This window comes from Anopheles merus, chromosome 3R, assembly GCF_017562075.2.
Source record: "Anopheles merus strain MAF chromosome 3R, AmerM5.1, whole genome shotgun sequence".
NCBI lineage: Eukaryota > Metazoa > Arthropoda > Insecta > Diptera > Culicidae > Anopheles > Anopheles merus.
In genome coordinates, this window is record NC_054084.1 from 13421452 (window position 1) to 13437289 (window position 15838).

The following is a 15838-nucleotide window of genomic DNA, read 5'->3' on the forward strand; positions in this document are numbered from 1 at the left end:
AAAGCTCACCGTACTTCGTATACGTTTCCCAAGCCAATGTCACATTTTTCATTTTCAATCCATATTTATTATAGCTAACATAAACGATTTCAACCCCTCAACAACTAACTCAAACCAAATGTTTACCCAAAGCTGATTACTTAGTAGTACCGCGCGAACGAAATCTACGTTAAAACTGTCACATTTTTTTCCTTTTTGCTTTTTTGTGTAAAAAGCGCCAGTCAGCTTCAAGAAATAAGTTGCATGTGTGAGTAATAACGACGAAATCCATTCGCTTTTTTTTTGCTGTGACACTTTCTTTCACTCCGTGGAAAGATTACGGAAGTGGTAAGTGTGGGGAAAATTGTCAGCAATTGAAATGAGAGAAAATAAACGCTTTGCACAGCCCACCGCTTCGTCTCCAGAAATGGCTTCACCCGTTCTGTCGAGCACTGACAACTCATTCATTTCCAACAACCGAGAACGAAACTCTTGACTTGCATTTACCGGTTACGTTTTCCAACTTCAGAACGGTATACCGTGTGGCTTCCTCCGAATAGAGCTGTATGCCGTTGACGTTTAGGCGACACCGAGAGGAGGAGGAGCAAATGAATTTCATATCGTTTTTGTGCTGTAATTCGCTTCTCCACCACTAGCGACATGTTGCCTTGCTTAGCTTTTTGTTCGTATCCTCTTTACGGCGTGGTACGGCAAATCGTTGCAGCTTTTCGTGGATATGTCTAACTGCAAATTAGTGAGAATGTCCTTAGTGCAGCAGGATGAGCATTTTCACAGCGAACAAAAAAAAAGCTTTTCAATCGAATATTTTACGTCTTGTCAAGTCAACGCTATTTTAGACAGGCTCATAGAAGAAAAAAAAATAGGCAAGTTACGTCATGCTGTGAGCTGACGATACCCAACGCTAATGAATAATGAGCATGAAAATGAGATTACTTGCTCGCACCAATATCATACGATCAAAAGAACACCGTGCTGGGACGAGAACAGCATGGTAGCATGGAAGAAGCGATATAAAAGCAACTGTCATAGTGAAAAAGAAAAGAACATTAATTAGATTGGCATTCTTGGACACTGTGGATGAAAGCCATTTAACAGCAGCGCTACCGGTAAGCCAATCGGTCAAGCGTCCGAAGTACATTACATTGTCATTTTCTAGCCGTAATTATTTCCAAGAAGGACCACTTTTTGTGTGCCGGCGCACGGTGGGAAATGATAACTTAATTTTTTATTTTTAAATTACAACAGTGACAGTGTGGCGCAGACGCTATTTACGACCAACTTTTAATTCATTTTCAGTGTTACCTTTGCTCGGTTTAGCAAGTAAGTACAGGTCCCAAACGTCTTATAATGACGATAGGGATTGGCTATTCTAGTGTTGGAAAATTCAATATTCAATATTCAATAATTGTTGGAAAATGTATAAGTTACTTCAGACCTTCCTTAGAGCGCTTCTGCCGTGTGATCTTATCATTTACAACAAGAAGTTGACGTTATAGAAATAAATTGTAGCTATTGGATCACTCAGTTAATTGCTCATAATGAATGTGGGAAATAATGATACAAAAAAAACCCCTGATATTCACGTTGAACAATTATTTTTCTCTTCAATTATACACCAAGCGGCAGACGAAAGCTATAAAAAGATAAAATTCAAATTTGAACATAATAAAATCCTCCATCCGTTCCTTTCAAAAGGTCCTTTCAATGTTATCCTATAGTTAAGAATGTATATCTAGCCAATTTATTTCTGTCAAACTAACGTTAAGCTCTAAGCGTGTCATCAGTGCGTTTTCGCCGTCAGGGGAAGATTAAAATTGGTGATGACGTTTAAAGAAATACTGGACGGACAGATCGAGGGATGCTGCTTGGAGACCAGCAGGCTTCCGCTCCTGGGTGCCACTACGAATGTACCTCCGGGGAATAACGTCATACCACCGTTATTATGCGATTCCAGCTAAATGGGCATGAAAAAAAAACAAAACATTCTACAAAATGTTGAACAATTTAACCTAAACCACGCGAGCTTACGTAAAGCATGATGCTGTTGGCGGGCGCTTTCACTTTGCCACCATTGTATCCCCGTTCGCTCACTTCCCGCACGGCCACGTTGTACAGGTTCGGTACGAGGGTGTCCAGCCGACGCCGAACGCTCGGCTCGAGCATGCGTGTTTCATTGGCCCGGCGCACTTCACTCTCCGTCAGCAGATCGTGATAGACGGTCACCACGAACGGGACCCGGTTCACCAGCTCCTGCTTGAGCGGTCCAATCCTGTAGTACGGTTTGCCACCGAGATCGGTATAGCTGCACCGTAGCTTAATCTCGAAGAACGCCGTCCGGGGCGTCCGCTGGCCGCACAGTGGATCCATCTCGATCAGCAGGTTTTCAAAGTCGCGATCGCGTTCGCGCTTGTTCTGCAGCCGCTCAATATCTTTCCAGTCTTTGCCGAGCGACTGCAACCCCTCCATGATGCGCATGGTTTCGCGGAAAAAGGCGAGCGGATTTTGGCGATCCTGGGAATCTTGCAGAGCTTTCAGGTCATCCCGCAGCTTCTTGAACTTGTCGACATGGCCCTGCAGCGCATTCGCCAGTGGCACCACGTCGGGAAGTTGCGGCGCTTCTAGCGCGTGGAAGCTAACAATACAACCTAATAGAACTAGCAGCGCTATCAGCCCTCGGCAGGCTGACCGGTGGCAGAACATGATGCACGCGGGAGGGAACACAAACGAGCGCACTTCGCGTCTTGAGGAGGTGAAAATTCAACTAACACTGTAGTGGCGGACGAAACGCACCGTGTCAGGCCACAGATTCTTCAAGCATTGAGCTCCGGCTAGGAATTGGAACAAATCGTACAAACAATCTGCATACACATTTACCAATCAGAGTGTTTGCGCAGGTGTATTAATTCTCGCTACTCGAACAGGCCACATCAGACATTTGAGTAGGTTTTGGGACGGACACGTCAGTTGAAAAAAAACCCTCGCGTTGAAGAAAGATGAATATTTCAGGAAATGGCCAATAGTTATAGAAAATTTAAATCTAAATCACTGTTAAAGTAGTGAATAATATAATTATTTCTTCCACCAGTCACCACAAACCGGAAGGATGAGTGGTTTTATTTTACTAAAGTGCTGTGTTGCGGTGTAAAAAATGTTTCACTCACATTTTACACAGAAAAAGTTTTTGTGAACACGTCAGTGTGTTTGTTCAAGTGAGCCACCATATTCAATTTCAAACCATGTTTGCTGTAGTTTCAATTTTCATTTATTTTTTACCGTACGATAGTTTGCAGCATTCTGTCATTACAATCTCCCATTAAATTATTCATAAATCGTGTTAAATGGCTAAATTAGAAGTGATGCTGCGACGAATGTGGTGCAATATAATCGTGTAAGTACTCTCCGGTTCAATCTCTCCCTCACTGGTGATCGTTGATTGCTTGACACCTGGTTGCGCTGCAATTAAAAATTCATCGCGCACATCACACAACGCCTAACCGTCGCAATAAATTAGTGTCCCTAACATCATAAATGCATCACTCATCCATCCGCAAACCACTGTCAAAGGGCACGGTGGAATGAAGTTAATTAAACAACCGTTCGTTGCAAACTGCATACCATGTGTACCGTTGTTCCACTGCATACCACAGTTGTACCGTGCTTCTACAACCTTTGCCTCGTCGCCATGGAATGTCTGGTATGTATATCAAATCATGAAAGGCGTCACACAATTTAATTTAGCCTTCTGAAATGGATTTGCTATAGCTAGTTTCCTTGAATTTAGCTTTCGAACGTAATTTTCATAGGAGAAAATGATAACACATTTAACATTTAAAGGAAACGTCTTCAACATACCACTACAATGTTTAATACAAAAGTATGGCAACAGTTAGTTTATGATGAATGCATAATACAAGTTCTCAAACCGGTTCGGTTCTCTGTATCATATCTATATCGCGAGGGCAGCCTTTACTAAAATTGTAGCAATATATAGCAATAAAACGAGTTTATAAGCTCACTGACGGTGTGAAGAAAAATATGAAAATAATTTAAAATTATACAGTCTATCATACCTGTTTGGCCCGCGGGAAGCTTATTCCCACAGCTAGCCCGACAGCAAATCGTGCTCACCCAAGCGCAGCCCATTGAGTGCCATTTAAAATCCATTTTCATCGACCGAATTAATAGTCCACCCGATGATCAGGTGCGATTGGTGGAATTGGAAACATCGACAAAAATGAAGAAAAGTTGTAACAATGCTACTGTGTTCGCTGTCTTTACCAGAGTTCGCTTGTATTTTGCTTTTTTTTTCTTTTTTGCTATTCACAATATCTTACACTTCCTCGTAAGTCAATCGAGTTAATGCCGCGGAATAATCAACGATCAACGCTGATGATGTTGATGGTGCTTGTCGGTCAACGGAGGTAGGGGTGGTGTTGTAAAAAAAAGCAAATGAAACATTTTGCACAGTTGCGGTTCAACAATACAATCTACCATTTCGTTTTCCATAAACGAATCTTGTTGAGTTTATTCCGATTGGATATCATTTTTCCAATCGTTATTGAACCGATTATTTATAAGAGGCCTTCTACGAAATCCTGAGGTATGCTTGATAGCAAAAATCAGTAATACCACAGCTTTGAAGCTTTTATTTTTCACCATAAAGCAAGTATTATTCAAAAGTGTGTGTATTTTTAACTGAAGCTGTGTGTGCAGTTTGTGTATTAAAGTTTCCATAGTGTAACTACAGTTAAAACATATTTTTCATGACTAAAACTTCAAGATAGCTTAACTTAGTCGACCACTGCCGACAAAGTCAGGCTCGCGAGATAAATCTATTTGGCTCGCAGGACCGTATTATCGGGACGTACTTAAATCTAACAAAGTAGAACGATAAAAGAATATGTTCATTCTAGATAAAGATAAGTTTTGATCATCCAAAATATATACAATTTTTGCAAATCACTAAAGTATAAAATAAATTTGTTATAAAGCATTCAGGGTCAATTCAAATGAACAAAATAATTGCATGGCTTTCTTGCTCATTAATCGTATTGAGTTTTGTTCAGCTTTTCAAGGATTTGGAAAATAAATATATTTTTTTTCAATCTGCTAAATATACACAGCGATATCAACCCTATTGTGCATTAAAACCGTTTCGACAAAATTGGAAAATATTGACGTATTCGATAGTAGTTGCTGGTTTAGTATGATACTTTTGGAAATGTTCCGTTTCACCTGCTCCCGAACAATTCTATACCTCTACCATATCTATACAAAATCTACAACTCGCTGAACATGTCTATATAATCCTCGAAAACCCTGTATTATGTCTGAAACGACTCTTTACTTCCAAAGTTGACCGACCCCTGGCATACAGCATTCCAGATTTCTGATTTATTTTGAAACATTTCAAAAAGTGCTTCGATCATAGAAAGAGTTACACTTATTATCACTTAATTGGGAATTACTATCCTTATTTCGCTAACCATCTACCTATCTTTTAGTAAATGAAGAACGGTAGAAGCAAAAATACATCTCACTTTGAAAAAGTTCTTATTGTTCTACTCACACCTATACTCTCAAACAATCCTACGTTCAAACAATGCAGTACGTTTTTTTTAGTTCTCTCATTCCGGAAGGTGTCCGAAACTATGCCAGGGGCAGCAGTGCAATACACACCCTGCCCCCTTTACCAACCAGATGATGGTTGAGAATTTCAATTTCCATCGCAATTTCTAATGCTCGAAACAAGATTTTTGCCAACTTGAGGTCTTCATCAGCGTTGACCTGCGTTACTCGCACGAGCGGCTGTACCGAAACCTCCTGGCAGTGTACCATAGTGGTCAGCCAGCGATGCCTGCGCTCTATTCTTCTCGACTTTACGCCTCACTGTGCTGTGCACCCTTTTGCAGCAACAGCTGGGAAAAGTTTTGATTGAATTTTTGTCGACTAGCTAGCAACGGCGATGGCCAGCAGAGACATTCAACCCAGCAAAACACGCGCCCATCCCAGCAGTGGGTTGTAGAGTGGAGTGGTTCTGTGTTTGCCGGTGACATCTGGCGGGAAATGAACTGAACCCGACGCCCGGGTGGGAGTTAAAACCCCTCTTCCATCATCCCCTTCCAGCCCGAAAAGGCAATCATGGGAAAGAAAAGAAGGTGATTTAAACGAAACATTGTTTCCCCAGTCGGCAGGCAGGCAGCAGGCCAGTAGGTCCGCCGTCGCCTCCACTACGCTGCGCTGGACTCGCTCAGAAGTGTTTGCCCAATTTCTAAAGCACAAATGGAAGGAGGCATGAAAAACTTCACTCATTTTGTCTGATCGCGCGACACCCATGCCCCTCACCACACCTCTCATTTGCCTTCGGTGTGGTACACCGGGAAACAAGATGAACTTTATGAAGCAAATCCAATTTGCAACCCGTTGATGGTAATTGACAATCGCCCGAACGATATTTCAGAGTAAATTTGTCAAAAACGGGCCACTGCAGCACTGTGCCTCGGTGTATGTGTGTGGTTTTGTGCCGCTTCGATCGTACCCGAAACCCGTGCTGTTTCGGTTTTGCTCGGGCAGGAGGAACTGGTAAAAGTTTTCGCACCTCTGCTCACACAATTCTTGGCGCTGGAACTAATTAAAGAATACGATCTTGTTAATTAACGGAAGCGCCCGTTTGCAGTGTGCGCGCTTTTCGTTTGTTCGCATTTTTAGGATGCTACAAAAAAAGGTTTTATAACAAAAGGTGGTACAGCACTTACAGCAGAAGGAGGCAAACTTAATGTTCCGATGGGGTCGCTTAAACATTTTTAATGAGCGAAATAAAACCATCAAGTGTGACTGGTACGGTATTGCAGACAATGCTTTTGGACTTCTGGACATTCTTATACACTCATAAATGATTCGCGCAGCATAAGAGTTTGCATATCTTAATATTCATAATTACACATTGATTACTTGTAATGGCCCTCTAACCCATCTTCTGAATACCAGACATACAATCGACATGACTCTTCGGTGGTTCTTTGTGGAAAGCATTATTCAATCGCCTTTTTTTACACAGTAAATGTAGCAATGAGAATACAAAAAAAGAAACACATAACACTCACCATTTGATACATTTTATCTCACCATGCTACAATGACGATCAATACCGACAGTAGACAAACGAATAATTGATAACGTCTTATCTGGAGCAGCCATTACCAAGAAATAAGTCTTGATCAGTAAAGCTCCTATCAATCCCATCCCATCAGAACAATGCCGCCCCTTCTCAACCAATGTCATCCTAATACCGTGTCTTGTTGTCTGTCTTATTTGATCGGAGCCGAAAAAGTAGAAATAGCGGTTTTATCACCCGACAGTTAAATTTTATGACAACAGTTATAAAGTTGTCATTATCAATTATGTAACGACCATTTCTACCCAATTATAAACACAGTACTTTGGGGGAAGAGGGAAAATAGATGCACGCACCAAGAAGAATGCTTTTGACGCCATTAAATTGGTCATTATCGAGGTAGTCCTACGGTGTTTTGGTGTTGCAATGTAAAACGATGTAACTATTCTACTTTCAGTCTTTTCTAGTTTTATACAATTTCTGTTCCTGTTGCTTTGTTTTTGCTCTCTAAAATTCTTCTTTGTATTCATTTTTTTGTTGTTTTTTGTTATCATTCGCCCACCCACCTTTCGATTAAAAGCAGACAGTGCCAGGAGATCCATTTCGACCGTTAGTCACCTGACCACAGCTTTAGACAAAAAGGAAAAGCTCCTTACCGCACCACCATCAGCACCATCCCTTATGTCCCCCGCCACCGATTTACGTTTTACACTCTCTTTCTCTCTTTGTTTCTGTCTATGGGGTTCTTTTGTTTAATCTTCGCCTTTAATGGTGTGCCCCCTTCGCCACGGTTGCCTCCTCCGCGGCGATGTAGAATTTTACGCGATGTGGGGTAGGGTGAAATTATCATAATTTACTCGCCACCAACCATTCGCCGCTGCTACTACGCGGGTGTGTTTTATTTTGTGGCTTGATTGTTCTGGAAGTTCGCAACATTTTCCCGTAAACCAAGGTGTGCGGGTTACGAGCTTTGTCGTTTTATCTCAGGCACCTTGTTCCAGCAGGAATTTATGGGTTTTTTCTTCTTCTTCTGTTATCTCACCAACCTCGTAACCCTGTTGTTGTGTTGGGAAGGAAGATGGTTGATGAAACCATAAAGTACATCCCTGTAGCGAATCATTCACTTCGCAATCTTTTAATCCTTTTTTAGAACAAAACACAAATGCAAAGGAACATAAAGGCAAGCAGCATCTTGTGCCCAGTGCTAGTAAGATAACATGAAGCTCTTTTATTTTGAAAGCATTTGTTTTGATAGCACTGAATAAGAATTACAATCATTAAAAGGTGCACACGCGTGGAGATGACCTTGTCATACTGCACACAGCTTACAGGTAAATTTTTTCACATGGCGTATTATTGCCGCATTGTAATGTTTCTATTTTGAAAAACAGTAAAATATTGATCATGTTTAAAATTTCATTGTGCAATATCCTGGAGATTTGACCCCTTGTTAGACCATAGTGTCCAATTTGTCTGATCGGAATATGACCATCACTGTGACAGCTGTGCGACAATCTGACATGCCAAAATAAAGATCATTACGGTTCGTTGTACTGACAACATATTCAGCCTTCTGCTTATTCTTCTTCAACGCTTAATTAGAGTTGATACACTGTATTGTTTGTTTTTAAATTTCGGATATTTACATTATTTTGGTTATCTTTTTATTGCTCTTCTTCATACCCTTTATTGATTCTTAAACTAACAACATTTTTTCGACGTAGCACGACCGTTGGTGTAAGTGTGAACATCGCATAATCTATAGCGCCAGTTTTATATTCTTTCTCTGGTTAAAAAAATTTCTCTTCTGCACATATCCTTCAGCTCCTTGCAATAACTCAAAATTCTGCGAACCAGTAATTGGAAAACCATATAAAAGGGATTTTTTTCAATGCAAAATCAGGAGTGGTTATAAATAAAATGAAAACGTAGAAATAATAGATTGTATTCCATCATTGCAAATATCAACAGAATGTTTACAATATTCCACTGTTTCGCTTAGAAATATTCCACCAAATGATTCAACTTTTCGACTATAATGTGATTTAAAACCTCGTCATCTCAGACTGTTAATAAGTATCATTTATTTTAGAAACTACAGTAAAATTATATGCTCGAAAAGCTACATACATGTACGTACAAAAACACTTTACCAAACCACGTAGGTAAATTCTATCGTCGTCTATCTGGCATGTCCTAACGACGGCATGGCATAACGAAACAACAACAAGCAAAGCACACAATAAACTTAACACTATTTCGCTCATTAGCCATCTTTCGACTAGCTACCAACACATTCGTTCGTTCATTCCAAGTGTTTTGGACGGGCTTTGAAGTATAATCTCCAGTCTTGCATTCATAATGAAACAGCACCCATACAGCTTCCTCACATTATGCACCGGGGCTTTGAAAGCAACAGTTAACAGTATCCTTGGGGTGGAGGGCGTGGGGGCGGACTTATAGTAGCCGTTTTTATCATCCAGCCAGGTGCAATCATAGTCATTGCCCACCAGCGCTGTTTGACGCACAATTTTCTTCTCATTTCGACGCACTCGAGAGTTAAGAAGCCATGTTAGCTTTGGCCAACAACCACCACCATGGTGCTACCGGACCGGCCAAGAATGATGCGCTGCCGTACGCCGTACGTTAATGTTGCGCCCCCGTGTACCCGCCCCCGTGCAGCTGAAACGGTGCGCCGCTCCGGAAATTATGCATTCAATGTACGTTTATGTACGTTTATTTCCGCACTAATTAAAAGGCAAAACATTTGCGCGCTTCTCGAATTTGCCACCCACTTTCCACCCAGATGGAGCCAGCGGGCACCCAGAGCGGGATGATGGTGGTGGGGACAGGACGCAGGCATGCATTTTGCGTCAAGTGCAGTCGCACACTAACTTGATTACGCGTCCAGTGCAGCACGGCCAAAACACAACCAGGACAGCCGACCGGTGCAACAGTTTATTCTCGAGTGCCTTCTCCGCTCTCGCGGAGAACCTACCTTACCTTTAATCCTGCCTGACCGCTTCAGAGAGCATGTGCATAAAGCATAATAGCGCTACAAGTTGCAAAGCTTGCAGAGACGGTAAGCCACTCACACAGCGACACAGAGCCAACCGACACAGCACAGTGCGAAAACATAAAATGTTGCAACTTATCTTCGTCTTTCGTGTTTATGTGTGCCTTTGTGACACGTGAAACGTGTTTTTCTCTGTGTGTGTGTATGTTTTTTTTGTGTTGAGAATAATATAAAAAAGGAACGATTTAATTAATTTCCATGATGTGTATGCCCCTTCATTAACAGAAACTGTGAATTTTTCAAGTTTCTCGACTGTTGCAAATGCCACATATACATATGTATTAGTGTTAAGCTTTGCAATTAATTGTGTTCATTCAAGTTTTAACTAACACAACTTACAAATGTTAGCATGAAGGCCTTGGCTTTCGATATTAGCATTAATTTATAATACTGCAAACATATATTAAAAAAATATTTTAACTTCAAAATTGTTACAAAGAAAATCCTATTTTTATTTTTCAATTTTACAAAAGTCCAATCGCAACAGCAGTTGCTAAGGTAGCACAGCATGGTTCTTGAATAGATAATAAAGGCAACAAAAACCAACGTATCCTTCCGACTCATAATTTATGCTAATGAAGTCGGGGACTTCGTTTGAAGCACAACCGGCCAATGGTAGCGGAACCCACTTAAACAACTCTTTCTGCCCACCACCATTTACTGCAGCACAGTCATCCGAACAGGGTCAGTGCAAAAGGCATACTATCATTGCGTTGAAGCTTGATGAAACCACAACGAGATTTCATTCTACGGATTCTATTGGATCTTCTCGCTACAGGAGTATAGCTGGAAGTTTTTTTTTTTAGCTATTTACTGTGCTTATGATGCTTACATATTTGTTTTCTCTCTTCTTATTTCTTAGTTATCTGTGTATGTGGGCACAGAACACTTAAAAAGATAATTTCTTGAAGGAAAAAAAATGAATCAACCATCAACAACGAGTGGCAGTTGTTGTGCAGCTGTGCCAGTCCGACGGAGAAATTAAGGGCGGACACAAATTCACCGGTACCGGCTGGCGGGTTGTAATAAAAACACTTGACCTTTTGAAATTTGCTCCATTACACAGAGGGGGAAGGCATATAATACTAGGAAGGCTGGGGACGTTAAATTGAATACAATCACAAGTTTAATATGGCATTTTTTTTAATTTGCGCAAGCTCCAATCAGGATGCGTCAATAACTTTTTTATGGGAAGGGAGTCTAAATTAAATTCTCAATTTTGATGTCACTGTCAACATTTACCGACACATAGAGCTGTTTTTGTCCGTTAATGAAAAGATTTAATTCTTAGTAGTGTTTTTAATTAATTTCAAATTCTTCTGGAATATTAATTGATAAATGACATAGATTACAGTTGATTTACACAGCGTTTGTCACTGAATTTGAGCTCTAGTTTACGAATTGCGACTGTGTATATCAACATTTTACCTTCAACGCATGTAATTCACGCCTGTAAGTTAACAATTGGTGCCAGTAGTAAAAATCGTTACAAATTCACAAGGCATTTTTACGATATGAAATATATTTCAAAGAACTGAAAATTATCATCATCAGTATCAAAATTATCACATTAAACATTAAACTTGAAAATGCGATAAAATAGTTACACCGAAGACTTAAAAGCACCTAAACTAGTATAATTAAACGACTTGAATAGGGGAATTTTGGATCACATAGTTACAAATCTTAAGTAAAAACACATTTGAATGAAAAGAAATTGACTTAAAGTATAAATGGAAATTAAGGACAACGAGGCGAATCCTAACAAAACCGATTGAAAAATGTTTCTATGGTATTACACACCATGCATGTGTTGTTCGTACAAGCATTAATCAAATAATGTCTGACTCAGTACCCTCGCCCGACATAAAACAATCGAAAAACTCTCCAAATATAAAGTTCTAAATTTGTTTAACAACCTCTTTCCACAGCTCTATCCCCTCTTCCTAGCATCCTAAACTTCCGCCCTCCTCCTTCTAATACAGGTTAAAACTTTTCTAGATTAATCAACATAAAACGTACGATAGACCCGGATAGGCACATACACATACCATCTCTCTTCCACTACCCCGCATCACTGCTTTGCGCACAGCGATAAAAGGGTTTTTGGTTATTGATTTATGTAATTTTCTCAACATCCGAATGAACCAACACCACTTGAATCACAAAAAAGGACTACCCATCCCGATAGCGATTGAACTGTACCGACCTAAAAATACAGCACCAGCACAACCCACCCTAATTCATCACGTCCCTTTTCGCACGCACAAACACACACACATACAGATGATCCATTTCGGTTCCAAAGGTGCCATGTGATCGATAGCATCGCATCCATTTTTCAACCGAAGATAAAACGAAACTCGGATGTCCCTGTGCTCTGTGTTCGGTGTGCGGTATGATCGATTTTTTATTTCCAGCCTACCAAAATACGGTACCTTTTTTGGATGTAAATGTCCCAAGGGCGGTATTTACTAACGTGTAAATGAAATGATTTGCCAACTATCTAAAAACCAAAATGTTTGACATTTGTAACACTATCAGGCAGCAGTAATCGACATCTAGGGACTGTCACTTGGTGGTCTAGATGGATTGATCCATTACCTCTAATAAAATGTTACCGTAATGCCAGATGGGTATGCCATTCTCATGTGGCACCGAGTTCCAGAATGCTGCCAATACACAGCAATCACGTAGTAAATGCCGTCGGATGCTTATTAGATGCCTTATTAAAAATAAACTCGATCATCCCATTTTATACACAAATACAACACAACACCTCTAAATCACTCTACTTACCTCTACATCATAGCCGTCACCGTTCCGTTTGCAGAGCCAGCTTGACCCGCCACCGGTACTGGGACAGTCGGCATATTTCACTATCAGTATCACATCGATCAGCAGCCACACGAGTGAGGTGAGCACTACGATACGGCAGGTGTTGGTGCGAATCTTCCCCCGGAACATTCTGTTTAAGCTGACAACGGACATTTCTTTCAATCTACGGGACTCTTGTGCCGATCCACTGTTCCACCAGTGCAGGAGCCGGGCGGAGGAGCAGGGATGAACCGGAATCTACCGCACGCAGATTCGCCACGCACACGTGCAGCACTAAATATACTTCAACATAAAAGATCGGCAGCTGCTAACTGCACTGCAACACGCCACAATGTGTGACCACACATGCACCTAAACGCAACACAAACACACACACAGCCTGCGCAAACCGTGGCAGAAGAGTGCATCAATCTCTTCTCTGTGATTCTGCTACGGCACATCAATACTGCTAACGATTATTGCACTTCAACTAGTAACATAGTTACACATTTTATACTTCATAGGCACAGCGAAACTAAATATACACACGATTTACGTACAAAACAAACACACTGCACTGGATTGAACAAAAAAAAAACAGTCGCGATTCACATTTTATGCTTTTTGAATAGTTGTGTATCTTTAAAATGTTGACATGCTATTTCTACAAAGAAAAAATTGAAATTAATCTCTTTTGATGTAATGTATACTTTTTGTTTTAGTCCTAGTTTAGTTTTAGTGGTACAATGGGGCGCTCTTTAAAAACGTTTCTCTGTAGCCATTACCGTCCTTACACTATATGCTGTTGGTCTGCACAGTTCAAAATACCATGTTTCGTTATGACGTCCGCTTTTATCGATCCCTACTACCATCAACTAAACAATATGCAATCGTGCACCACATAGCGAAAGGTAACATATACACACAGTCCCTTCATATCGAAAAGGCTAGGATGTGTGGCTATGGGATGTCGTATGTGTGTGTGTGCTGTTCGTTGCTTACCATCGTATAAACATATAGCGATAACCCGGAAACTACTCTACCGGAAGCCAATTTAAGTTTACAAGCAAACGGTTAAATATTTATCACAAGACAACAAAACACTTCAAAAATGTACGTTCGCAAACGAGTGCACTTTCACCGAAACCGTGCGCACGCAAACGATCTACATTACATGCAGCAGGCTTTTGGATCGCTCCCCTACCCGCCGACAGCAAACGCCAACAGCCACTTCCGGTGAGCGCGTGAGTGCACTTGCAAAAACTGTAGCAACCATTTGATCAACACATCTAGGGCATTTTGCAACCAGCTAGACAAGTTTTCAAAATAGTAATCAAGCACATAATAAGCCAGTACAAATACATAAGCCTGATAATGCGAAACAATACATGTGCACTATATCGAACATTGTAAGTTAACTCAATATTTTCGTCCGGTTAAGACTACATGCAATTGACATGTAACATTTCCTGCACTATTTGATTTGTTGCGGTTTTATAGTCATTTATTATAATGGATTTCTTTTTTTACTCATCTTTAAACCCTTCAACAATTTAATATTGAAACGAACTTCCTCTTCTACACTTCCAAAACACCATGTTGTACTAATAAAGAAGCATTTGAATAAAGATACAAGATAATAAAGTGGGTGAGCATTTGTTTTTCCAACTGGCATGCCGGCAGCCGAAAATTCCTTTAACCCAGATAATAGTGCTACTGACCAAAATCCTTCCGATCCAATCGGACTTTGTCAAATGGGGAAGGAGGAATTTGTGTTTTTGTTGTCGAGTCACCTTTGGGGAAGAAGGTGCAGGTGTACCGGTGATGTGGCATCACATTAGCCACAGAACCGCACCATGTGGCTACCGAATGAATTTTAATGCCTTTCCGATGAATAATTAGCAACGGAGGATTTCCGTAACGCCTACATTCAACGCTGGTCCACGTAACAACGTAGCATGTGCTTAATATTCGGCGACGATGACGATGGTGCTAACAATAGGGGGTTGTCGAGGCAAAACGGGTGCGGAATGACGATTATCGTCCACGATGATGCCGGTAATAATGATGATGCAGATGATGAAAGTGGTTTTAATTTCCAGCCAAAGTCCGTGTAACTTTTGTTTTAATGATAATCATATGAACACACTTCCATCAGAGCCGCTCACCACCATCTCTCTATCTCTCTCTCACTTCCCTGGGGGTGAGTAAAATCATGCTGTGTGAACATTTTCATTTTGTTTGCATACACCTGACCATCGTCAACGGTTTGTGTGTATGGTTGGTGATTTTCCCGTTTTTACTCAGCCACGGTCGATGGTTTTTATCGATCGTTAGTGTGTTCTCGCTGTTCGATCTGCAATGAAAGAAGACATAAAAATACAATAAAACATCATGTTTATTACGGACAGCTTATGAGGTAGTTTCGTTCCTATCAGCATCATATCTTTTGTTTGTCTTAGGATGACCAGGATTCATCGTGCCCAAACGGTAGCTTGCTATTGAATGTTTGCAGCTGTTATCAGCAATGTTGTAATTACCTCAGATACCTCCACAATATTGGCTATGCATGAATAGCCTTTCATTAGGCTGAAAAGAGTTGCTCTTTTGCACCCATTCTGTATAGCAAATAAAGTATCAAAAACAGTTAATAGCAGCATAAACAAGTCTTTACCTAATGATTGCTTTTTCTGAACAAAACTATTCCATAACATCATCATTATCACCTACGATCCCAATCATTCGGCAATGGTTCTTGGAAACATTATTTACCTTAGTTACAGTGTAAATGAAACTATATAATTATCTATCATGGCATGAAATACGAAACG

General features: G+C 40.6%; 2 protein-coding genes across 3 annotated transcripts in view; both read right to left on the bottom strand.

Annotated features, from left to right (window-relative positions):
* Positions 1-13181, bottom strand: part of LOC121595272 (polypeptide N-acetylgalactosaminyltransferase 5) — a 44650-nt gene extending 31469 nt beyond the window's left edge. For both annotated transcript variants that reach the window (XM_041919130.1, XM_041919129.1), the window contains exon 1: positions 12990-13181. In XM_041919130.1, the coding sequence (XP_041775064.1) occupies positions 12990-13181 (192 nt within the window). The remainder of the gene's footprint in view (positions 1-12989) is intronic.
* LOC121595273 lies at positions 1579-2825 on the bottom strand. Its single transcript, XM_041919131.1, has 2 exons — positions 2029-2825; positions 1579-1954 (listed from the first exon to the last, which is right to left on the bottom strand). The coding sequence occupies exons 1-2, from the start codon at positions 2698-2700 to the stop codon at positions 1781-1783; spliced, it is 846 nt and encodes a 281-aa protein (XP_041775065.1). The 5' UTR covers positions 2701-2825; the 3' UTR covers positions 1579-1780.
* Positions 13182-15838: the final 2657 nt, after the last annotated feature.